The 27,199-nt window shown below is 43.3% G+C and overlaps 1 protein-coding gene across 2 annotated transcripts in view; it reads right to left on the bottom strand.

Moving 5' to 3' along the window:
• Positions 1-27,199, bottom strand: part of Gabrb3 (gamma-aminobutyric acid type A receptor subunit beta3) — a 211,522-nt gene that overhangs the window by 7,041 nt on the left and 177,282 nt on the right. For both annotated transcript variants that reach the window (XM_021250161.2, XM_004872180.4), the window contains exons 7-8: positions 11,164-11,316; positions 5,321-5,565 (exon numbers count right to left, since the gene is read on the bottom strand). In XM_021250161.2, coding sequence (XP_021105820.1) covers positions 5,321-5,565; positions 11,164-11,316 — 398 coding nt within the window. The remainder of the gene's footprint in view (positions 1-5,320; positions 5,566-11,163; positions 11,317-27,199) is intronic.

Raw genomic sequence — 27,199 nt, 5'->3', positions numbered from 1 at the left:
CAGGACCAGGGAGGCATCCAGAGGTTTGGGACATTCAGTCTCTCATGCTACCATGAAGATGTGGGAAGAGGAGCCTGAGACCCAGGCAGGTATTCCCGAAACAGGAGAGCAGCAAAGCAGTGGTCCCAGTCAGCACCCAGAGTGGGGGGAGGTGGCATCTGTGGGGCACTGCCCCAGAGCAGTGAGCTCGGCGGGAGCGCACAGGGCGCTGGGAGAGGGAAGCAACCTCTTGGATGCTGTGAATTCCGTTTGCTCTGCTACTTCAGTTTATAGCAATGCATGTGAACCATACCCCAGCAAACATCAGGGGAGAAGACATAGTGGTTACCACTTAATGAGACTGAATGAGTCGGAGTCATTTGTTAAGCAAGCTCAACTTGGTTTTGTTTACATGACTAGCATTGTAAAGTGATCGTCATAAATGGCAAGTTGATGTGTTTAGTATGTATCTGAAGTTGAATCAGAGAATGACCAAAGATAGAACATGTTTGGTCTTTTTTAGAAAGTAGTTATGAAGAATTTATTCTTTTCAGTAATAAGTAGTTTATTACATTATTAATTAGAATCTCAGAAAACGAAATTGTTTTTCTTAAGGTAGGAAAAAAGCCATCCAAATATTATTTCTCTCTAGAAAAATGTTCTTCCAATGCCATGTAATGTTTTAAAGAGAAAACTGTGAGCTACAAGAGCAAATGGTCCACCCCAGCAGTAGGGGCTCATTTCAGGCATGCAGATATGGGCCTGGAACAGGTCCTCCATGCGGAAGTCAGCATGCACCTGCCATAGGGCCTTATTCTGCCCAGGGATAGGGTGGGCCACAAAGAGCAGCCTGACCCCAAGGATCAAGGAGTCTAGCAGCAGACAGCTTCAAAGGGCTAGCAAATATATTTTTTAGAAGAACACATGTTGCCTTTTAAATACACTTTTAAAACGTCATCTCTTCTGGTTATCAAAAATAACATACCAAAAGCTCCTTTTATCAAAATGCAAGGATTCAAACTAACAATTTTGTGGAACGAACCAAGGAAAGAAATGTATGTTCTGAAAGGAATGATGAACTTTCATGATTCTAATGACTTAGCTTCACCTGGCATTAAAAGGATGACATTTGTGAGCCTTGTCCTTTTCTCAGACTTAGAAAATGATGAAAAGCTACTGGCCCAGTGGGACCAAACTCATGATGAACATCACACATCCCTGGACACACAGACTGGAGCATTTCACATCCCAGTCACGGTGGGTATGCAGATTTTGGTGGATACAAGCAACTGGATGCTGCCTAGCAGGGGAAGGCTTGGGCCACACAGGGAATCTCAGTGATCTGGAATTTCACAAGCACAAAGTGTGTGTCATGAAAGTTGGGAGAACAGCAACAAAATCAGCTACTTGGACTCGGGAAGGACAGAGGCAGGATACAGACAAGAGCTAGGAAGTGCTGTGGAAGAGAGGGTCTGCCTGGGTCTTGCAGTGGGGAAGACACTCAACATGAAGAAGGAATTCTAGGTAGCAAGAGCGGGGTGATGGGTGCCCAAGAGATAAAACGCATTTGGTTGTTTCAGGAACCACACAAGGAGGTGAGGAAGACACAAGAAATGAGTCAACTGAAGGTTGAGTTGCGTCTTCAGGACTTAGTGACAAATTCTTAGGATCCAGTGCCCTGTTTTCCCCAGTATGTCATGGCTAGTGGTATGGAGGTGGGAGTCAAAGATTCTGATTTTGAAGTCCAGTGAAAGAAGCTGAGCCTGAGGGGAGCCACGCCTGATACTCCATGAACACCATTAATAATTTGCAAAGTTAAAGTGCTCTCGGGCGCTTTAGCTATGCATGACTAGCTGACAGCTATCTTAGGACAAGGTCCTGCAAGGTAGGACTCAAACAATAAAATTTTACATTATTCTTATTTCTGAGTAGGCAAACAGTGGTAACAGAAACAATAATTCAGGTAAGACTTATTCTAGTGTGCAGAGGAACTTAAAAATATAATTAATTATTAAATAAGATCTTAGTATACAATAGGTTCAGCTCCTTTACTTACAGTTTTACATTCACCTGGATTTCATTTAAATATGAAGCAACATCTAGAAAATTTATAGCAAAATTTTCAGCAGGTTTTTTCCCTGAAAGGATTAGTGGTTATTAAAATCTGTGAAATCTTAGAAACCAAATATTTAAAACAAAATGTTCCAAAGGAGATATTAATCATTTTGTATAATCTGGAATGTAGGTCTTAAAATAGAAAAAAGTGTGAGTGAAATATAAATCTGAAATGCAATCTATAGAATGACCGATGACCAGCAATTTTTAAATTATTTCATGAATATTTGTTATATTGAAGAGTCCACCTCATATCTGCTGTAATCAGAACCATCAATTTCAATGTAGCTTTTCTTCCTGCTCTACCTTACCAGGTGGAAACCATCAAACCCTAAAAACGTCTCAGCTGGAATACATCACAGGAAAACTCTGTTTCTCCTATGATATGTCACCACAGTGGTGCACAGTGGATACCTCATTCTTCGCTTTCCTTCTAGCTCCAGTTCAATGAAAGATTCTAGTTTTAGGAGAATGAGAAAGAATCTGTAATGTGAGGAATGAAACCTTGCTCTTTATAAAATGAAATTGAATCTACAACTCTGAATTCTTGGCAAGAATTAGGACTTTCTGCCACCTCATGAAATTTAAATATCACCTGGTCAACTCACAGGCTTTTAACTGTAATGTGTGTGTTGCAACCAAAGACCAATTCTGGGGTAGGGGAGTAGAGGAGCAGCTCAGAGCCGACAGGCAGAGTGCACAAATGAAGTCAGGGCTTATACTGTACCGCTGGTCTGAGAGGAAGTCAGGTGAATTATGTGAACACTGTAGCCACTCATGACTCAACTACTAAGTTAAAATCATGTATAACTACTAACCCTAAGGATGATCAACTCATGGTGTACGGTAGGATCACTGCATTCCTGTGCTGGAGGCATCTGTGGTGACTCAGACCCTCCCTCGGTGGCTACAATGGCCCTGAGGCATTGTCTTCCCCTGACTCGCCTCACTGGACACCTCAGCGGTCTCAGAAAGGCGATGACAAGCCAAATTCCTGCTGCCAACAGGGAGCTGCTGGGGGATGCAGGCCATGGCTGGCCCTGCAGATAAGCCATCCTCAGTGCCATCACTGCAGACTAATGAGGGAAGAATTACAGAGGACTGCTGAAGCTGTCCTGCCCTTTCTATTTTGCATAAATCTTGTGATTCTTTTCCGCATTCACTTTTCTTGAATTCATCTACCTCACTTGACATAAACTTTTGGGGAGATTTATTTATACTTAAGAGTTATCTCTGAATTCTTAGCTGCAGTCAGAAAGTTTTAAAAAATTGTTTTTTGGCACTAGCGATGGAACGCAGGGCCCCATGCCTGCTAGGCAGACAGTCTACAACTGAGCTCCAACCCTGGCCCCAGGGACAATTTTTGACGATTACCCTTTAGAGCATCAAATATGCTTTCAAAATTAGTATGCATGTAGCTATTTGTATGTTGATTTTAAACCACAAGGACTGGTCTACAATTACAGACCTTGCAGAAAATATGAACACGGGAAAACTTTACCAAAATTGCTGGGACAAAAGACAAATTTTTAGAAAAACTAACAATAAAAATGGACTCATGAATCAGCTCAACATTCTCTCTGCATCCAACTTATAATATAATTCTTCCTATATTCTGTTAATTTTCTCTGTGGATGTTAAAGGGCTTTTTTTTCTTCTAGTTTAAAATTTTATGCTTTATACTTAGAAAGATATTTCTATAACACCACAGTTTGACAGTTCTAAACAGTCTCATTTAGAAGAAAGGAAACAGATTTATACTCTGTGCGAATTTGAAAAGATAGTTTTGCGTGTGTATGTGAGTGTGTACATGCACGCGCACAGGCACACATGCATGTGCCTCTGTCATGGAAACAATGATGCGATGAATCCTAGTTTCCTTGGCAACAGCACAGCCAAGGATATTGTGTATTCATAGTAGGATGCGGACTCTTTAGAAACAGAACAGTATGGTACCGAGTATGTTTCCCAGGAAGAAAGTCAAGATAATTTCACCTGTGGGAAGCCTGGTTTTATTCACAGATTCTGGGTTTTTCTGACCAAGTCTATTTAGGTTTTGCTGAGCGGAAGGGAGCGTTTACATTCCTTTCACAGGTCCCACACATTCCTGAGCGGCTGGGGCCTGTTCTGGGCCTCTTCAGGCAGGCGATCTCCTAAGGAACGGAGCGCCTCGCTCCTGAGAGGGGCAGACCCAGGGCACAGGAAGGGGCAGGAAACCTCTGATGAGTAGTTTCAGCGAGGACAGCTTGAAATACCAAGAGAATGTGGAAACAAACCCAATCTGCAAACAGGTAGAGGTCTTCGTTGTTGAAGACTTGAGGAGATGAAAAAGTCGGAAGGATAAATTAGAAAAATTGTATAGAAGCTGTAATTTCCTTAAGGTATTGTTCACAATTGCGGTAAAACTCTGCTTTTATTAAACTAGACTGAAGTGGCATCTGGTGACCAAGCCCTGCATGAAGGGCACGACGGGAGTGCACACGGAGCTGGAGGTGGCTCTGGTCTGCACGCTGCCCTTGGCACCCGCGAGCAGCCGGGGCGTCCTCGGCCTGCGGGACGGCACAGCCGGGGGACCCTGGCCGAGCACAGATGGATCTACGGGGGCTTCCAGGCCCACCCCTGCCTCCGCCTTGCTTGCCCTGCGTGCTGTGGATTTCCCCAGGGCACCGGGCCGGCGGGACGGGGCCAGCCCAGATGCCCGCCTCCTCCACGGCGGAGTGGCCACGCGCTGGATGATCAAACCGGTACTGCAGCAACTCAAGGAATGCTGAGACATTTTGGAAAATGCTTCCGTGCGTCACGTTTGGCCCCCGCACCCCTGAGTTTCTCTCCTTTCTTTTCCAATACTAACAATTGGACCCAGGGCCTCCACACTGAGCTACATGTCAGCCCCCATTTATTTTTAATTTAAGACAAGGTCTCATTGTGTTGCCCGGGCTGGGCTCAAACTTGGGGTCCTCCTGCTTCAGAGTGCTGGGATTACGGGGGTGCGCTGCCACCCCAGAGTTTCTCTCATTCTAGGACCCCTGTTCTGCTCTTTCTAGAAGAAGCTGCTTTCGGCTTCTCCAACAGCGGCACTCACGTTTCCATGGGAAGCGAGTGACTCGCACAGGGAAGGGTCTGGCTTGCGAGCAGCAGGCCGTCCGTGTCCTTCGGAGAGGCTCACAGGTGGTGCAGCGCCCGTGCGCCGCAGGGCAGGGGCGGTCAGAGCAGGGGAAGGGCCTACCCGGTTGCTGTCCCTCTTGGAACGGTCATTCTTCGCCTTGGCTGTCTTCTCAGCAAGCTTCTTCTGCCTTTGAGGGCCTCTTCCAAAGAAAATGTAGTTGACAAAGGCATACTCCAGAAGGGCCAGGAACACAAAGACGAAGCAGCCCATGAGGTACATGTCGATGGCTTTGACGTAGGGGATTTTGGGCAGGGTCTCCCGAAGGTGGGTGTTGATGGTGGTCATGGTCAGCACGGTTGTGATCCCTAGGAAACAAGCAGAGAGTGAGCGGGGCTGCATCTTTGCTGCGTGTGTTCTGTTTTCCTTTCCCTCTGATTTTCTCAGCTAGCTTAAAGCACTTGGAGAGAGTGGACTGAGCACCATGGGGCAGCAGGAATGCAGAGAGCACACATGTGTCCCACAGGCAGCAGTCTCGAGGCAGATAGCAAACAGCTCCACTTGGGGAAGCGTCCCACCCACCAGCCCCAGGCAACCAGAGAATGGGATTGAGAGAGCACGGAGACCTGCAGGGCAGAGAAGGAGGAGAATCTACTGCTTGTAAGGCAGGGGAAAGGAAAACACATCCAGAGTTTTAACAGAAAGCACTGAGTGTCTGGGCGAGGAAGTTCAGGAGGAGGCATCCATGTGGCCCGAGGCCGGAGGGACCAGCCGTGAGTGACCGCTAGGGACTGTCCCAGAAGGAAGCCCTTCTCCCACAGCACCAGCTGGGTGCCAGGACCAGGCAGTGAGTTTTTAGATTATTAACCATGAGGCCCAGTGGCAGATGGTCTCACAGGGCGAGTTCCCCACTCCACTGAGAAAGTGTCTGTGTGCTCAGAAAGGTCTGCTCCACTCACGGAGTGGTGGCATTGTTAGGTCCTAGAACCTCATCCTACTCTGGGACAGCTGATCAGCTCATTCTTTCTTTCTTGTTATTTGGTTGAATTCGTAACGAAGGAAGCATTTTGTGAATGGTCACATGGCTTCCCTGCGGAGTTAAGTTTAGTTTTCAAACCAGCTAAGCAGGGTATTTTGCAGCTCTCCCTCTCAGAAGCAGATGCAGTTCTCGATACTCGAAGGCCCACATTAAATAGCTGGAGGCTCCAGAGCCCAGGGGACAGATGGTCAGTGCCACGGTCACAGGCTGCCGAGCCCAGTGGAGCGACGCTTGCAGGCAAAGCCCAGGCTGGTGCTCAGCAGGACAGTGACTGCCGCTGCCCCAGCCTCTTGGAGACGGTACTGGGGGGCAGTAAGAAGCCCGAGGCAGCCCTGCTGCTCCTCAGGGCACACTGGGCACCCTGAGTGAGATTATTAGTGTGCCTTCCAGAACCACTGGGCGGAGAAACTTCTCTGCATCGCCACGGCAAGCCTGCCCTAGAAAGGAGGCTCTGGAGGAGAGTTCAGCGTAGTTTTCATGCCTACCAAGCCCCGAAGCTGGCAACGTGACTGAGCTCAGGAGGCAGTGGAGCCCAGAAGGTCGGCACCCTCAAGTCCCCAGGTCACTGGCTTCCTGCCCAGCTCTACACAGAGCTTTAGGTTTGCTCAGCACCCAGGTTTGAAGCCCTCTGGATTCCTGCGCTGTCCTCAACCGGATGAGGAGCTCAGCTCGCCACCGTGCCTGGGGCGCGGGGAAGGGAGCAAGCTCGCACCTCCGGTGCAGGCGCCCCCATGTGCTCCGACGGCTTGCTAATGCCAAGTGGCACAGGGCAGCCCTGAGGAGCCGAGAATCTATTTTTACATGTACCTGTAAAGCGCCACTGCTTATGAAATGTATGGAGATCTAAGATGTCAGAGTATTTTAAGAGTCTTCTCTAACATCACATTCATGTGCACCTGGAGACTTGAAAATTTGAACATGGCAATGGGATAATTGCAGTTTATAAGTAAATGTGAAAACACCATGCCAATGCTACCAAATTAGGCTTTCTCACTATTGTTCAAAAATTCTGTAATGCTGCTGCTACTACCATCTTTTTCCCTTCCGGAGGATTTGGGAAGCAAGAATGCTCTGGCCCTGCAACCAGCTATTGTGGATGTGCTTGCCTGTGCAGGCCTCAGTAGAAGCTCAGGAAAAGGGAGGCTGGGGCACAAGGAGAGGACAGCCAGCAAATCCCACCCGCTCTCAGCCTGGCCAGTGAGACCGAGGAGCGTGGCAGAGCCCTGGCAAAGGCTCACGACGTCAGAATGGGGAGCAGCATGAGTGCCCGGTGTCATCTGGGCTTTGTCCATGTCTACAGAGGCTCGGGTGTTGGAAGACTGGTCCCCATGGTGGCACTTTTGAGGGACAGCGGAACTTTTAAGAGAATGAGCCTAGTGGGAGATCACTCGGGTCACCACCTTTGAAGGGACTGAGTCATTGCCTGGGACACAGCTCCTCTGAGAGAGTGAGTGCTTGCAAAAGACAACACAGACCCCTCATGCTGTCTGGCTTCTGCTTTGCTGTGTGATCTTTCCCTGTCACACACACTGCCACTGGGATGCCTTCAACCATGGGAGGCTACCATGGGAGGCTTCCTCAGAGCTCAGCAAGTGTAGGCCACATGCTATTAAACTTACAAAACTTTGGGTGAAATAAACTGCTATTCTTTATACATTCCCCAGCCTTGGGTATTCAGTACTCAGGGGTGGGTTTTCTGTTACAGCAACGGAAACAGAGGGATCCAGTGCTCCAGGCTATGAACGCTCCTGCCACTTTGCCTCCCATTAGGATGCTGCAGACAGCCATGGACTGTGGTGGTCTGCAGCTGGCACAGCAGAGTCCTGTGGGCTCAGGCCGAAGGCCAGCTCCACCTTAGTCATCTGCTGCTGTTGTCTCAAGTGCCAATGGCGTGCTCACACGTGGCAGCCGGCATTCAGTCCAGCACTTCAGAGCAGGCCTGTGCAGTAGCCTTTATGTTGCTGGCCTTGCTTTGAATTCACTTTCTCCAAAGGGACAACGCCTGACCACAGCACAGGAAATGGCTCTGTGGCCGTGGCTTTCCTGTTCTCTGCACGTTCACCAGGCTGTTAGTATTCTTTACTAATTGTTAGCCTCAACTTCATTCTTACTTAATTATGCTCATGAAATATTATATTTGCAAAACTGCATTTATAAAGATGACTATGAAAGAAAAAAACATCATTTATTTGCATCAGACCATTGTGTTTTTCTTCCTACTAAATACAAATAATAAAGTCTAAATGATATTATTCATTGATCACTGGATTTCAGGGTTTTGAGGACAACCCTCTAAAGACAGCATCCCACACTGAGTTAACCCGAGAGGTGGAGCCAGGCCTTGTACTGGCAGGGAACAGAGAAGAGGTCTCCATCACTGTGGGAGAGAGCTGGGGACTCTGGTCTGGATGGAGCCCGCGGTCCTCAGACGGAGCTGTCTCCCCTGCCAGCCTGCTCCCCTGACTCACGTGTACAGCCACCTGCCTCTGCCCCTCGCCCTGCCCCAGGCTCTGACTCCACCAGAGCCTGACTGTCACCCAGGATGAGACCACAGCAGCTCTGCCCAGAGGACTCTATCCTCCCAGCACAGTCACAGGACCCAATCCAGGCTCATCCTAATAACGCTGCCTTGTAACAAAAAGTGGAATCTGTTTTCCTACCGCGGATGGAGGCTGGGTTGGATATTAACCACTTCAGATAGATCATCTGTTTCGTGTACTGGGAGACAATATTTTATGATAAAGGATGTACAGAACTTGCAGTAGCTAGGAAAGTCCAAGATTTGCACTTTCAGTTCCCCTCACCCCAGTGATGCCCACATTTACGTCTCTTCAGTACTGATATTTCTCTAATGATCACATGAAGGAAAAATTTCCACAGCAGATTCGCTCTAAAGCTCATGAAATCTCACCCTCTGGTCTCCATTTGCACAGGCTTAAGGATGCCTCCCAGCAATGCTGCACTTATATATTATTTTTTTCTTAAAAGAAAAAGTATAACAGTGCCACGAAACTTGAATCTGTCCCATAAATGTTTTGTATCAGTGAAATTTTCAGGTGAGAAGAAAATAGTTTAACAAAGAATATTCTAGTAATATTAAAAAGAAAAATGGTAAAACTTATAGAGACATCCTAGTTACTTTTTAAAGAAAAATTTGCCTTCCATACCCATTAGAAATAAATAGCATATAGGGTTTTTCTAAGATTTGGCTGTTATGAATTGTGCTCCTATAAACCTGGGTATGGACGTATCACTGTAATCTGATGTCTGTAACTCTTTTGGGAAGACACATAGAAGGGCATAGCTGGTCAAATGGAATTTCTAGTTTTAGTTTTTTAAGGACTCTCCGTACTGATTTCCATAGTGGTTGTACTGGTTTACATTCCCACCACAATGTAAAAGAGTTCCTTTTCCCTTTCAGCCTCACCAGCATTTGTTATTATTTGATTTCTTCCTGACGATCATTCATTCTTGATTAGATAAGGGAAATATGGCAATTACAAACAATGGAGTATTATTCTGCCATGAAGATATACTTGAGTCATTTGTAGGAACAGAGACACACCTTGAGACCACAATGTTGACTGAAATAAATGAGACAAGCTTAACTATCACATGGTTTCACTTACACGAGAAACACAAAGTACAAATAAAGAGCAAAATAAAAGGTAGAGAATAGGAAGCTGGGAGAAGTAGGGAGATATATCTTTCTCAAATGGGAAGAGGATCAGGAGATGAAGAGGGTAAGGGAAAGGGAATGAGAAAAAGAATTAAGATGTGCTATGTGCATGCACCAATTCCAAAACAGGAATGTAAATATTATGTACTGCAAACACATACCAATAAAAGAAGAGAAATACATAGCAATACAGAATTGGTGTTTTGATACATTATTCTTCTCGAAGTCCTTTTTTAATTTACCTAATATCCTTAGGAATAGCCACTTGATTTTTTTCTCTCAACTGATAGTTATGTGTCATTTCCTGGGAAAATCTAATCTTGAAGACAAGTGTGCAACTTATGCCCTTGGATCTAAACTGCACATCCACATATACACATCCCCTTAGGAAAAAAATTAAAGTCCTGGGAAAAGTTGGTAACATAGAACAGAGGGCAAGAAGGCATAAGTGGAACCCTGAATGACTTCACCGGCAAGTAGTGATAGTGTTTTTCCATCAATTTTTAAAATACCTGTTGTTAATTACAGTTTTAGGAGTCAAAATCAACCTGAGAATGAAAGGACTATAATTGCTCATTATCTCTGTACTTACCTAAAATGTATTCAAGTTATTATTTTGTTCATGAAGTTTCCTAATAATTAGCTGGATAATTTTTCTGAAATTATAAGCTTTCCCTTCATAATGAAGTATTAAAAATAATATCAAAATCTATAAGGTCTATCGTTTATCATCTAATAACCCAGTTAAGTAACCAATACTTCATAAAGATCACTATGGCTCTTTGGAACTACTCAGACTCTAAGTGCTTATTTTAATGCTCATTCAATTGTGTAATTCCAAAAAAATTTGTATAATTTCAATTATATTCTGTAATATTTGACCATTTTTCTGACTTAAAAAAGAAGAATGCACAATTAATCAAGTCTTCTTTCTGGGCCATGGAATAATGTTGAACAGGAGATGTTAATCCTTGCTTTAAAATTAGTGTCCAAACTAGTTGTATTATGCAAATATTCTGCAAGCATATTTTCCCTTTCACCGGCATGGAAATTCACATTTGAGCTTTATAATTAAATTAACACATCAAGGGAATTGTGCATGAAATCAGTGTTCCAAGATAAAAAGTAACTATGTGGGCAAGGCTGGTGTCATGATGTCAAAAAACTGTAGTTGAACCTTTAAACTCCCGTAATGCTGTAATGATACAGTCACCTTCCATTTCGATCTCACTTAGAGGTAGCACATACCGAGGGCGACTCGAGCCGCAGATGCATCGTAATTGATCCAGAAGGACACCCACGAGAGGATTGTGATCAGTATGGAGGGCATGTACGTCTGCAGAATGAAGTAGCCAATGTTTCTCTTCAACCGGAAGCTCAGCGAGAGTCGGGGATAGGCACCTACGGTGAAGAGACAAGGTTAGTGCCCGGGAGAAGAGACAGCAGATGAGGAGCGGGCTTGGACTTCCACGGGTCAGCAGCACACGCGTGACAAGTCCATGACCCGAGGGAGACGCACGCACGCACGGGTGTGCTTCTGCCTGCCCAGCGGAGTCCGTGGTAGAGGTGCGAGGCAGGTGTGTTCCTGTCTGTGTGTCAAAGATCATGATGAGCGTATTCTTCGGGAGCTAAATACTCAGTGGAGAGCTGTTCCTGGGAAACCCACGGGGAACTTCTAGGTCAGAGTACAGAATACTGCCAAATATCTTGTTTATTCTTCATTCAGGACCCTTCCCTTCTCAGCAGGGGAGATTCGGTTTGAGGCTCTCCTAGCCCGAGGGCTCCCCAGTCATCCCCCTGCCCATCAGAGGATCCTGAGCCCCGGGGCTGGAGGCCTGGGCCCTGCACCAGGGATAGTGAACCTCTGGTGTGGAGCCAAGTCACCCCAACAGCCCAGCATGCGGTAACAGCTGCTCTTTCTAAACTAAACCCTCAGGACTCAGGTTTAACTGCAGTGCTGGCACTTTGGGATAAATAAGCAGCTTTGGGTTGCAGTTTGGGCGCTCGTCTCTGAAAGGTTCCCCATCCCTGCTCTAGACCAGCTGAGCCAGCTCAGGGGCAGCCTGAGGACTAGAGGGCAGGGCAGCAAGTTCGGTCTCAGCAGCAGCATCCACGGAGCTGCCCTGCTTTGCTCACAGAGAAGGCACGGAGGGCCCGAGGGAGGCACCTGACCGTTTTCGGTGTGTGAATCCAGCGGCAGCGGGAAGCCTCAGACTGTCTGTCTCACTAGCACACCCTGAAATCCTGCCAGCGCCGCCAGTAGGACGGAGAAAGGAGCTTGTTCAGAACGTCCCATTCAGTGTGGTACTCCTCCGTGCCGCACTGCACTGTTCTTCCTGACATGAAGCGGGGCAGCCTCCCTGTCCCCCGCCCGTCCATTCCAGCAGAGCCCGTTGCTGGTTGCAACCCTCTCAGCTCATCTCCCGGATGCCAGTGCTCGAAGTTCAACCCGTGACACCTTCTCCCATGTGTTTTTCTCATGCGTTTCCTTGCCTCCTGGCCTCCCTCCCTCGCCGAGGGAAAGCTCACTTCCTGAGACCGCACGGCCCTAAGACTCAGGAGACCTCGTCTTTCTGGATCTCCTTCTACTCCGGAACTGACATGTGCCTCTTGTCCACTGCCCCTTCCCACACATGTGCACTTCCCAGACTCGACCCACCTCCCTTTCTGCCTCAGTTCCTCATTCTTTACTTAGCAACCAGGCTCACTCACATGGCTGTCACCTTAATCATAAAAGGGAACAATTTTGTCTCCTGGCTTCATCTTTTACTACCATGTTCTCAGGCAGAATTACATAAAAGATACAAGAAATCACCTAGTGAGCACGGCAATTAAAGATGACATCTAGGGGACCCCTCCAGTTTCTTGTGTGTGCATGGATAGGGTTTCTTTTGTGAAGCTCTGATCAAATTCACATAACATATTGTCATCATACCACAGGTATTTTCATAGTTGTCACAAATTATACGTAAACACAATTTTAAACTCCAATCTCCCATCAAATATATACAAATGAAATCTGTAGTTTACAAATACTATTTCTTGAGTGCGATAGATTTAGGTGATTTCTATTTTTATAAAACTATACATATCTTTGATCAGAGCTTTTTTGCTATATTTACATGCATTCCTTTCAGATCAATATGAGAAAAGATGACTTACAAGGACAACATTTAGGGCTTTTATGTGTGTTGTCAAATAACTCTGCAAAAGAATCATACCAAGGTGCACTGCCACTGTCAGAACTTTATAGAAGCACCTCTCACAGTTTGCAAGCATATTATGTAACATCTCTTAACTCTTGCTAATTTTCATGAGAATAACATGTTCTTTCAATTACTTTATTTAACTGAATATCTCCCATGTTTTCCTCTGTATATAATCTTGTGAATTATTTCAAAATTATTTCATTTTTCTAATCTCTTTCCTCTTACTGTGTTTACCTTTTCACTTTAGCATTTTATATACTAAGCCTTGCTTCTGTTGTCCACAAGCATGTTCTCAGTTGTTTATTTTAAAATTTAATGACTTTGAATGGCAGGCAGATAGGTACTTAACTTCGTGTATGTAACTGCATCTGTACATTTCATTTTTCTCCTTGTGACTTTAATTTCTTTTTCGTTTTGGTCCTGGGGATTGAACTTGGGTTCTTGTGCTGGCAAGGCAGGTGGTGGAACCATTGAGCTAAATCCCTGGCCCCTCTCTCCTTATGACTTTAAAAACTTATCTTTAGGCTGGGGGAAGTTAATAATAGGTATTTGCCGGTATTCTGAAAGCTGGCGACTGTGTCAGAGTGTGACATGAGGTGGAAGTGTACACTGATTTTCAGTTCCACAGTCCGCCAGTTTCTCCAACGGCATCAAAGCAGCGGCTTCTCCCTGCGTGCAGGGCTAACGCAGCTGTGCTGCTCTCCGTGTGGGTCCCTGCAAAGGAGGAGCGCCGACACAAGGAGCGGCTGAGGCCTGCATGGTGGGCTGTCACCCGCAGGCCCCCGGTACCTGCGAGCCTCTGGGAGCACAGCGTCCACACTGCCGTTCATTTTGCAGAAATGCTCTATGGCCACTCGCTTTCTACAAACACCAAAATACTCACCTGGGAATTTTAGCCTCCTCAAATTAATTAAATGTTTTCCCAAATTAACTTCAATTTTATTTTCCACCCAGTCTCTGCATTTCACATATTATTTTGTAGCCGAAGAGACAGGCACTGCCTCAAAACAATGGTGCACATTTGCTGCCTCTGCCAGTCCGTGCCCGCTGTTCTTAAGCACAGCTTTCCCTCAACCACATTCCAGGGTATTGGGCTGGCACCACATCTCCCTTCTTTCTCCTTCCGCATGTAGACGGCCACCTTCTTGTATCATTTTCTTTCTCATTAGAAGTATAATTACTATTACTATCAAGCTAAGATCGTCTTTAGTAAGCCATGTGGTTCCTAGGCAGAGTCTGTGAAAGGAATGTATTTCTTCACACACCGCAATGCCAAGGCAAGTACCTAAACCACTACTCCTACTACCACTACCACTACTACAGTGACGTACTAACTGAGTGAAACTAGGGATATTCATTTGACTCTTCAGCTGAGTTTAATATACAAAACATTCAACATCTTTACTGAGTCTTAGTTTGAAACCTCCTGGCCGCTTCGATCTTGAAGTAACTTCAAGATTTGATCCTGGTTTGTGGCTTGATGGCAAACTCTGGTGTCCTTGCCACATGGCTTTTGCTTCTTCTCTCTGCCTCGGATCTCTCTCATTAGGTCCATCACTCAGTAGGTTAGGTTATGTTGCAGTAACAAAGAGCCTTCAATTCTCAGTGGTTCACAACAAAGATTTTTTTTCTTCTTTGCTATAGATCCACTTAGCACTGTCTGCAGCAGTGCTGGATGCTGTGGTAGAAACACCATGCATATTTCCTGTCAGTTTCATTGGTCAGAGCAAAGTCTACCGCCAGCCATCATGTGATCAGCCTGGCAATGTTTTATTCTTTCCCAGGAAAGAGCAACAAATATTTTTGAATGACAGTGAAATTTACAATGTTTCCCAACTTCTCATTTTTCAAGTCAAATTTCTTAATGTTTTCTAGAGTATATTGTTAGAGAAACTATCAAACTGAACGCCACACAGTGAAATACCACTGCTTCTGTTGGGAAACCCACAAGCTGTGACATAGCAGGATGCTAATGTGACTACACAAAGACTCAGAACATCGCCAGAGACCTATAAGAAGAGAATATTCATCTGATTTCAAAAATATATGGATCTCAAAAACTTTGCCACAATACTTACGATGCAGATGTTAGCATTAAGAAATCATACCACTTTCTTATGTTTTTCTAGTGAGTGTACTCTATTTGTTAGAAGCAAAATGCCATTTCAAAGCAACAGAACATTTCAACATCTAGCTTATGCCCCACACATCTCACTCAGAGTGGAAGGGTGAGGACAGCAAATAACAAAGATGAATATAAAAGTCACCAAGGCTCTTGACTAGCAGAGAGAGACTCACAGAGAACCAGCCTTTGTAAAGCTGAAATGGATGCTACACTGGAGACACGAATCCAGGCCAGGACATGTGATCTAGTGATTTTAGGGAGGGTTCCACACTGTGGATTGAGACACTCACAGCTGATCAGGATTCCTTCAGGCAGGGAGGAAGGAGAGCTTCCATGGTGAAGGACCCAGAAGAGCTGTGAGACTCCTTGAGAGAGATCTCAGATTGTTAGTAAACTCAAGAATTATGTGAGACAACAGGTCTACTCCTCTAGGCAAAGGTTTCTGCCTTATGATGAGCAGCCTGGAGAGTATGTTGCATCTCTTTGTAGCTCTGTTAGGCAAAGTCCTGACATGGCCAAGTTGGAATCCATGATCGATACCACATCTGCAGGAAGGACACCCAGACACTCACAGCTGTTGGCTAACAATTTAAGATGGAGAATCAGCAAGTTGGCTCCATGAACACATACCCCTCAGGGTGGCAACAGAAGCTTTAAAATGACATCCGAAATGCACAGAAGCTGATCGCCTTCATGCCAGTGCAGATGTGGTCTGTCCCCAAGTAGATGCTGAGCCAACAGGCAGAGGCACAGCCCCAAGCACAAGTGCATCCTTCCAAATCACAGCCTCCTTGGCAGAATCGGCCAGTAAAGATGCTGACTGCAGTCTTTCGGGTGCATTAAGAGTTATGCTGAAGTCAAGGCTCTGGATCACCAGTCCAGCCTGAACCCCTAGCACTCTCTAGAGGCATCAGCATTTTTGAAGAACTCATTAAAATACAAGTATACACAGACAGTGTCATGCCAGCTCTGTAGAGTGATATGAGTTACGCCAAGTGATCTGTGAAGGAATGAGTGGACAGCTCAGTGACTGTGAAGAGCTGACCTACACCCACATACCCTTCCCCACTGAGACTGAGGGCAGGCCCCCAGCATAGCCTAGGAAGCTCTGGCAGCTAGGTCCTTTATCATGCTACCTACTCACTTAGAAGCCCCCTTCTACTTGTAACTGGTGTTACTAATTTTCTCACTCTCATTAGCAATCGCCTTGTTATATGTTGAAAAAATGCACAAGGAGAAGGAAATACATGAAATATGAAAGAAAGAAGGGAAACATAGAGTTGGAGCTAAAAACACATTTTCAGTGGGCAGTGTGCACCCTTCAGGTCTTCTGCCGTTAGGACCACAGTGTTGAACCATGTGTTGTTGTAACCAAGAACAAGGGTGTTTGAAGCATACAGCCTCGTATTTTAGCTGGATATTGCTGCTTGAGAGTCTGAACAACCTCTCAGACCCTGTGTTTCCTCATTTGTAAAATCAGGAAAAGAATACAATGACAGGCACAAAACGATAAACCATAATTCATCAAAATTGAAAGGTATTATGTTGCATAAGACACCATCAAGAAAATGAAAAGACAACCCACTGAATGGAGAAATATTTGCAAATCATTTATTTGGTAAGGATCTTCTACTTGGAATATATAAATAATATATAAATTACAAAAACAGACAACCAAATTAAAAAATGGGAAAAGGCTCTGAATAGATATTTCTCCTAAGAGAGACAAATGGCCAATAAGCATGTGAAAAGATGCCTCGAATGATGGTTCACTGGGAAAATGCAAATCAAAATCACAGTAAGTTACCACTTGACACCCACTAAGAGAGCTACAATAAAAAAGACATACTAAGTGTTGGAGAAGATGTGGAGAAACTGGGTCCATCATATGCGTACTGCTGGCAGGAATGTAAAATGGTGCCATACAATGAGGAAACAATCTGCCAGTTCCTCAAAAGATTGAGCACAATTTATCATAGGACTCGGAAATTCCATTCCTAAGGATAGGAATTCATTTCCAAGAGAATAAGAAAATGTGCCCACACTAAAACATGTACACAGATATTCATAGTATATTTATTCCAAGTAGCTAAAAATAGAAACAACTCAAATGTTCATCAAATGATGAACGGATTAGAAACATGTGGTATGTTCATACAATGGACTATTATTCGGCAATCAAAGAATGGAGGACTAACACCTATTACAACACGGATGAACCTTGAAAATGTCACACTACATAAAAGAAGCCAGTCTCAAAGGATTAAATATTGTATGATTCTATTTGTATGAAATATATAGAATAAGCAAGGCCAGAGAAACAGAAAGTCTCATGACTATCTAGGGTCAGGGAAGGCAGGTTGGGGAAAATGATTGCTGAAAGGTTCGTGGCTTCATTACAAGGTGATAAAAATATGCTAAAGTTGATTATACTCATGGTTGTCTTCCACTAAGTGACTTCACTGTAAATAGGCAAATTCTACAGTCTGTGAATTATATCGCAATAAATCTCCTGTAAAGAAGAATAGCTACCACATGTATAAGGAATTACATGGCTTAGATCAACTTTTACAAAATATGCTATCTGGCCCCAAACCACCCTCACTAAATGCGCATTTCTTCTTTTCCTCTGTCCCCCTCTTGGGTGACTTCTGTGCTCAGGGTTTTGTAATCTTAAAGTGCTCTCACCATTGAACATATTTTAAAATTTTTTCTGGAGATCTTAAAGGCAACTACAAAAAATGAAGGTAGATAAGAATTATTTTTGTGAAGGAAATGCAGGGCAATGAATTTTTGAAATAAAATCTGGCTTCTATAGTGAGACATATGTCAGAAGCTCCTAGGGAGAAGAGGGATTTCACGGCCATAAGCCAAGTCAGCTGGGCTCTCCCCTAGCACGGGAGCCAGGGCAGCCTGGACCACGTGGCTGAGGGATCGGGGCAGACATGGCTGAAAAGCACAGCGGAAGGGCCCTGGGGGCCCTAAGGACGGGAGAGGGAGGAACAGAGGGTGGGACTCTGTCTCCAGAGATTAGGTTGAATAAGTGACAAATAAGACATAAACGTTTATTCCTTTCACCATTCATTTCATGTAATATCTTCTCTATGCCTATACCAACTTTATTAATAGACCCAGGGAATAATAATTTAATCACAAGGCTTTAGTAATGATAGTTTACTATCGTTAGTAGTATATTATCGTTAGTATTATAGTTTAGTGCTGATAAACGCACTTCTAAAGAGAAACTTGAGTTTATGCCCTCACAGTGGGACGTGCGGACTTTAGAAATTCATACTTTGTCAGTCACTGATGAAGAAGCAAACTCCCGACAACGAATGTATCATTGTGTACTGCAAACAGTTACTGATAATTTTTTTAAGTATTAGGAGAAGAAGGCATGGGTGGAGGAGGATGGAGGGAAGGCAAGGGGACCCTAAAAGGAACCAAGATGAGCTGTGTACATGCACCAGCTCCTCACAAGGAATGTAAACATTATGCACTGCACACAGGTACTCATAAACTAAAAGGTAATACAAGTATGTTATTCACAGCAAAAATGTTTTGAAAATTGCTTTCTGAAGAATAAAAACATTCACATCTCTGAATTGCTTTTCATTACCATTATTCATTTTTGGATGTTTCCTTTTATCTTCTAATCTTGGACAAAGTATTTTGAAACGAAGTCAGAATTCATCACTATCCCAATGTACACCAGAAAACAGAGGAGAAACAGAAGCAGTAAATAATCTGCTCTATCTTGCAAAAATTCCAATCTTTCAGCTCAAACGGAGCTAGGAGTAGGGAGCGGGCAGCCTCGGAGCTGGGGCTCACTGATGGTCCTGGTCTGCAGGACACGCAGGCGGGACCCGCGCCTTGGTGCCTGACACCCCACATCCAGGGAAGCACTGATCCCTAGCTCAGTGTACTCATCCACATAGATTTAATTCAGGGTTTCTTTTTCTCCAACCCCTTTGTCTGTATGCTCTTGGGGCGGGTGTTCTGCACACATTTTCACAGCTTATTACCGTTATGACCAACGACTCAGATCTCCTGCCTTTGAGCAGTATTTTCTTGAAAAGCACACCATTCTGGATAGCTGCTCCCTCTGTATCATGTGACCAGAAAAATACAAAATAGAAGGGTTTATATTTCCTAAAATATTTCTTAAATTTTCTTATTCTTAATTCTCATATTTAATAGCCCAAAGAAAATAAGAATTAGATATTGAGGTAACTATAAACTCTTCTTAGAAAATAAAGAGAGGTGAAAAGCACACCATGGCATTCAGGTGCTGCAGAATGGGTAATCCACAAACAGCCCTCTGCACCTGTGCAGGCATGGCCCCAGATGTCAAAATCCACGGATACTCACGTTGCTTATATAAAATGTTGTGGTTTTTGCAGAGAACATATACACACCCTTCCGCAGGCTTACAATCATGTACAGTCCATCTGAATATCTACAACTATGTGAATGTTACGTGAATAGTTGCTATACTGTACTACTTAAGGAATAGCAAGAACAAATGCCTATATGTATTCAGGACAGGTGCAATGGTTTTTCCAAATATTTTTGATCCTTGGTTGGTGGAATCCATGGATATGGAAGTCATAGATATAGAAGTCTGTGCTGGAAATGACTGGAAAAATGGAAAAGCCTTAAATATATCTGCTTGAAGTCACTGGGGCAGGAAACAAACAGTAAAACTCTGTACCAAGATGTGAGGGGAAAGGAAACAGAGGGCACGCAGGTGCATGCAGTTTTAGAAGAGCATGAGAAGCTAAGCAGAACATCTGACAGACTCGTGGGCCTGGAGGTAGACGCTGGAGACAGATCAGGAAGGAGAGGAGTCACATCAACCCCCTTGTCTCTTGGGTTGACCAGGACGAAGAGTTTTGCTAAAAATCCAAAGATAAACCAGCCGGACTGTCACACAAAGACAGAACCTGAACTCAGTTTTGCCGGAATCCCGGGAAGTGGACAGAGATCACCGTGAACTGCTAATGGCTCTTCCTGCCTCCCAGTCCCCTCTGCAGGTTAAGTCAGGAGAGAATGTCCTCAGAAAGCACAAGAAGTAAAGTGAAAAGGCAAAACAGAGGGACAGGTCTACAGAAGACAGAACAAGGTGTGCAGCTGGAATCCCAAAGAGAGAGAGACTGAACAAAGCACCACCTGAGAAAGTGATGGCTCATAGGATCAAACTGCTGGGAGGTCTCCAGCCAGGCAGGGTTCCTGAGCACCAAGCAGAGTAATTACAGGGAGATCCAGGTCTCAGGACACTACAGTGTTAAAGAAAACCAGAGAGAAGCACTACGAAGGCATCTAAGAGGAAGGGAAAAACAGATTATTTTCAAAGTAGTGCCAATCAGAGCTGGACATGGGGGTGCACACCTGTAATCCCAGTGCTCTGGGAGGCTGAGGCTGGAGGATCTCTAGTTCGAACCCAGACTGGGAAATTTAGTGACTTAGCAAGACCCTGTCTGAAAAGAAAATGAAAAAGGGCTGGGAACATAGCTCAGTGCAGGGACTCTGGGTTCAATCCCCAGTACCACAAACAAATCCATTCATGCCAATTACCCCAGGAGTATCCTCTCAATAGATACAATACAAGACAAAGACCATGAAACAATTATCTTCAAATGGAGAAACAAAAAATATCAATCTAGGGTTTTATCACCAACAAATTCAACCTACAAGAAAAATGATATAGATTTTAAAAAATAAAAATGGATATATATTATAAATAACATATGGATATTTCCATGAAATGAAAAAAATGGATATAGATTTTTAACAACTATAAGAAATTTGTTACCAGGATATCTGCATCAACAAAAGCACTGCTGAAGTGTTCTTTAGGCATAAGGAAAACTTTCACAGCCAGAGACTTGTAGATAAAAGGAAAAAAAAATTATATAATTATATATAGTGACTATTTCACTTAACAACAATACATTGTGTATGATTTGAAGCACAGATACAGTACAATACATAACGACAATAGCACACGGAAGAGGGAGGATTAGCACAAGCTTAAACATCACATGGTTTCTTTTATATGAGAAACTCAGATTATAAAGAAAGAGCACAATAGAAGATAGCTATTAAGAAGTAGGGAGACAGACTTTTCTCAGATGGGAGGGGGCTGAAGAGATGGCGGGGGGACTGCAAATGGAAAAAGGAGTAGAGATGTGTTCTGTACAAGCACTGACTCCACACCAGCAATGGGAACCGCGTGGACTGCAGACACGGACCAGTAAAAGCAGAGAGCCACTAAGCTTCCTACCCTGGAGGCATAAAGGTCCTATCTCAAGTAAATTATTCAAAGCAGTAAGTGTGTTAGCAAGGTCATTCAACGTAAAATATTTCTCTTGTAAATATGCAGTAACAAGAAATTATGTGTAAAATACTTATAACATCAGAAAATATCAGACATCTTGGAAATTTCAGAAGGATCTGCAAGATTTTCACACAGATAAGTAGAGACAAATTGAAAACCTAAATAAGTGGAGAGATAAAAGACACGAATTGGAAGAATTAAACTGATGTCACTTTTCACTCACTAATGCAGCCCTAATAAAAAGCCAACCCATTTAAAAATAAAAATTACTAATCTAACCATGAAATCTATAGGAAAATGAAAAGAACTAAAAATATCTAAGTCAAGAATAAACAGAATAAATAAAAAGAGAAAGGTCTTCCCTAAAGTGCAGAATGCAGGGAGTACCATGGTGTACGAAGATGACTAAGTGAGCCACAGGTGCAGAGCAGAGCCCCAGTGCAGGCGCGTGCACACACGCACATGCACGCGCGCGCACACACACACACACACACACACACACACACACACACACAGTGATCCAGAGAGGTGCAGCCCACAGAGCAACAGTGCTCAGGAAAAACCTGAAAACTGACGCACACTGCACAGCATCCACAAAAACACGTTCCTGGGAGAGTAGACACAAGTGTACAAATCATATTCCTATAACACACGCGAACTACAATAAGCTTGCATATGTAATATACAAAGAGTTCCAAAAACTAGTAAGAAATTGACGAAGAGCCCCACACAGCGATTCACAAAAGCAGATCTCCACGCAGGCTGGCAGGAAAGCGGCTCAACCATCCTGGTCCTCAGAGAATTGGAAGTTAAATCACAGGACAGCACCTCGCTACCAGCAGGTAACTTCCACCCAGTTGTGTGTATGGCTGTGGGGCACAGGGGCCGCACACACACCGGGCTGAGTAGGGTCTAGCACATCCAACTGAGTCCGAACAGTCACAGTTCCACTTCCGGATGCATACTTCTGCTAATATTTTCACAGAAAGACAGGCTTCTGGATGCTCATGGTAGCATTCTTCATACATGCGCATAAATAAGTGGCAGTTTATTCACACCATCATCCAGCCCAGAAAATAAACAGAATACAGTGTCACACATGGGCTTCGTGATCATGAAGCTGTGTTAAAGAACATTCACAAAATAACAACTCTATCGTGCCATCAAAGCAGGTTTCAAGCCAGGCAAAACTGACCACGGGGTAGTAAGATAGTGGTTATTTTGGGAAGGAGGGAGGGGAATAAAGTAGGGGGAGTGCAGTGGAGACTTATCGAGTAGCAAAATGCTCCCCTTGCCTTCATGGTAGGTACAGGATTGAAACTTACGGATAATTCACTTAGCTGTTCATATATATTTTTAATATTTTTATATGTACACATACAGAAACATTATGGAGATCATTAAAGTTACAAGTGCTTCTTTATAAAAGTGTCTTATAAAATATGAAAACATGAGAAAAAGTATAATCCTTTCAAAGATTACATTAATTAATTGGAGTCTATTAGAAAGTCCAGCATTGAAGGCTGACAATTTTGATCAATTAAAATCAGATTGCATATGGACATTAAATGAATTTTTTGGGCACATCTTGAATAGTTTAGGAATAGGTACACTTACTATGTTTAACTGAACAGAAATTAGATAAAACAATGAAAAAGATTTCCTTGTCAATCACTGGTTTTAATTTCACTCCTCAGAAATGAGACAGCATTTGCTTTATTAAATATTTTTTTCTGAGAGAAATGTTCAGATCAAACTTTTAACTGATTATGTTTAACAGTTCAGTAAACAAAATCCTTACAATATATCTAAAGTTTATCTAGAAGGCCAACAAAGAACTAGGACTAGAGGTCCCATTTGACTCAGCTATTCCCCTGCTGGGTATTTTCCCAAAAGAATTAAAAGAATCATACCACAGAGATATATGTGCATCCATGTTTATAGTGGCACAGTTTGTAATAGCTAAAACTTGGAAACAGCCCAAGAGCCCATCAACTGGAAACTGGATAAAGAAGATGTGTTTTTTTCTCAATAAAATGGAGTACTACTCAGCCATAAAAAACAAGAAACTAGAGACATTTATAGCTAAAGGGATGCATATTGAGGCCATCCTCTTAAATGGAATAAATAGGACACACATGTGTAAATACTGAATACTTTCTCTAGTGTGAGAAACTGAAAGTGTAAATAAGGATTTAAATGATTAAAATGAATAATTGATAATTTGAAATAGGAAGAAAAGGTCCAAAGGGGTAGGGATGGTGGAAGGGGAAGGGGAGAGATCAGAGTTCCAGGCTGGAATCTGGAAAGAATCCATATATAGATTGTGTTTAAAACCATAGGAGGAGATGTGGATAGAGACTAGGCTGGAGCTCATCAGGGGGTTGGGAAGGAAGAGTCACTGAGATCAAAGGAGAGAAGGGTGTGTTTCCAGAAGAAGCACATACAACTACGTACAGTACACGGTACTTGACAGTGTGATAAATGACTGTTACTGTTTTAGGTACTCATCATAACATGCTGTGCTTTTCCTCCTTTAGAGCATAATCCTACTTAAATAAAAGAGTTTACTGTAAAGCAGTGTGCTGCTATGCCAGTGGTAGCCTCATGTATCTCATGTTTAACTGCATATTTGGATAATATCAAGGGGGCATCACAGATGATTGATGTATATCTTCTTACTTTGCACTTAGAAGTTGGCACTCTGTGTGGTACTTTGCGATATACATGGACGAAATTGCCTAATAACATATTTGTCAGATTATATTTCCATCACATGTCACATGACTGTACTGAAATTTAAATTTAAAAAATTTGGCCTATGTGGAGTCTACTAGCTAATTAGAATTTGTTTTCAGAACACTATTTGTTCAATATTAGTTTTGAAAATCTTTCTAAAACAAATCACATCTTCTGATGTCTTGTTAATGCTTGAGATGTTTTTTTAAATTATATGAAAAAATGTTTAAGTACTTTTCAGTTTTGCTTTGGTTGAGTTCTATTATATTTGAATATTATTATAGTTTTTTTCCCTTGGGAAAAAAAAGGCCAATTACATTTTCAAGTTTTAATCAAAAGAATTTCAAAGATCTAAACTAATCCAAGTTTGAACCTATTTTAAAAATTTTCCATATTTCCTGAAATTCCACCAAAAATCCCTGTGAGTCTTATAGAGATGGGACACACATAGACATCCACTGACTATGGTGAATTCTTTATTTGAGTGAAGTTGAAATGAAATATCTTGCAGTCATCTCTTAGCTCTGTAATGGCATGCTGGAGAAGTGAGAAAATTTCCTTTCCTCTTTTCTCTCTGTCCTTGTGGATCCTTTTCAATCTGCTCTCCCTGTTCTTTCTTGCAAACCTTACCCAGGGATGTTTTCAGGTTTGGATTAATCCTTTTGGGCATAAGTATTGAAAAATAATTGACACACTCACTTTATAAACACTTTCATTAATTGACAATAGATAAAGTATTTTCAAAAAAATTCAGCAGATTTAAATAGTGAATGATGGATAACCGGCCTAATGAAAATAATCTATTTTCTTCTTTTTCATTCCTGTTTGACTTTCAAGGAGAACCTGTATTCGGGGTTTGGTAATTTCGTGGAAATCTTGAGAATATGATTATAAACAAATACATTCACTGAAGTGATCTTTACTGAATATTTGATTTACATAAATGTGAGAATAATAATACATGACAGATGATAAAGAAACAATACTAGATATAATTCAAAGTTTTCGGAGGAAAAATAATCAGCAGAGAAGCTCAAGGAAGACCAAGCAGAGAGGTCTGTATTTAAACTGATCTCTGGTTAATGTACTACATTTGGATAGAACGAATAAGGAGGATGAGAAGAAGGAAGAGGAGGAAGAGGAGGAAGAGGAGGAGGAGGAGGAGGGGAGGAAAGTAGAAAATATATAGCAAATGAGGGTTGTGGCAGGAGCAAAAGTTGGGAAATAGAATGCAGAAGTGAACAACTGTGGAGAGAGGAGGAATGACAGGGACAACTACAGTGCAGGCTTCGTGCCCTAACCTGAAGAGGAAAGGATGAGGTTAGGGACCCAGGAGGCCGGCCAGGCAGTGGCAAGGCGTACGGCTGGCTGAGCAGTGGCTAGAGATGCCTTCTGGCAGTGGATGAAGAAATTCCTGGACCTGGGTTGGGCTGCAGGGACTTCTCATCCAGTGTTTGCAAACCTGTGTAATGGCACGGGTCACCCACGCGTCATTAACTTGGGATGGCCAAGGAGGGCGAGATCCGGATGTGCAGACAGCATTTACCACCACAACGCTCCAGATTTTACCATTGTTTGTTAAAAGTTTACACATTTATGTTTTTGGTAAGAACCTTTACAACATGGATGTATGAAAGTACGGAAAACTGTCCCTTAAAGCTTATGATGCCAGTTTGGAAAATCTTTGCTAAAAAGTGTGTCCGGGGCTCCTATGAATCAGGAACCTCGGGAATTGGTGTCTGTCTTCACTACTCTACCTCTGCTTTGTAAATGTGGTCAAATCATTATCCCTTCCGTTTTTGTACTCATTTATTCACCTAAGTGCTGGGAATGGAATTCAGTCCCTCACACTTGCTAGGCAAGCACTCCACCACTCAGCTGTATTCCTAGCCCTCGTTTTCTTCTACTCTCCGTGACTGAACTTGTCAACTACTAATCTCCCAGGTGCATTAGTGAACAAATCTGCTTTAAAGATTTTAAAGTGCTACAAATTACAAGATAGCATGCCATTACTGTAGTTGGAAGTTAGAGTAATGCAGTCTGGCTTCATTTTCTTTGGAGTTCTAAATGAGTTCAAAGAATTTCTCCAAAAGATATTTGCTAAATCATGTTTGGAACTGAACAAGGATTTTTATAGTACTTTACACAGTTGGTTCTTTCATTGTTAGAACACAATTATAGAGTATAGCTTCCTCTTTCTGAATAAAGAGTATACTTAATTTCTACCCAGGGCCAAAGAGGCTTTATATGGACTTTTCTTCAACATATGATATTTGAATGCATTAAATATTTGAGTATATAATATTCATGTACATACTACCTGCTTTGCAGAAAAGATTCATTTGGATATATACTTGGCAATAATGGTTATATTTCCTCTCTCATTTCAATGACCATTCATTTTCAAGTTATAGAATGAGTGGAGTGGACCCTAGGATATGTATTAAGGATATGAACATAAACTGCAAGACTCTCTGATCTTAATCCTTCAAACAAGCAACAAGGTGTCTGTTAGCTAACATCCAACAGTTCGGAAGAGTGTCGTAAGTCTTTATATGCAAAGCTCCAATCAGCTACTAGGTAGTCTATGTTCAGTCTCCCAGGCACGCCTCATCCTGGTCCCACACACACCAGTCCAGGGTGTTTGGCAGTGCTGCTACGGCCAGCACTGGCCCGGGCCCGGCATCAGGCCACCCCTGTAATCCCCTCAATAGCCCTGACACAGAGACGCCGGCCCTGTCCCTGTTTACAGACCGGCAGGATAACCTGTGGTGGGGTCACACTGCAGGGTCTGGGTCTGAGGTGTGAATTCACACACCGTACATACGCTGTCACAGGGACTGGGCCCAGGGGCTGGGAGTCATTGTCAGG

This window comes from Heterocephalus glaber, unplaced genomic scaffold (genome assembly GCF_053883595.1).
Source record: "Heterocephalus glaber isolate CG9 unplaced genomic scaffold, H.glaber_assembly_v1.0 deba00001531, whole genome shotgun sequence".
Lineage (NCBI taxonomy): Eukaryota > Metazoa > Chordata > Mammalia > Rodentia > Bathyergidae > Heterocephalus > Heterocephalus glaber.
The sequence above is the reverse complement of the archived record's forward strand: the minus strand, read 5'-3'. Positions and strand labels throughout refer to the sequence as shown.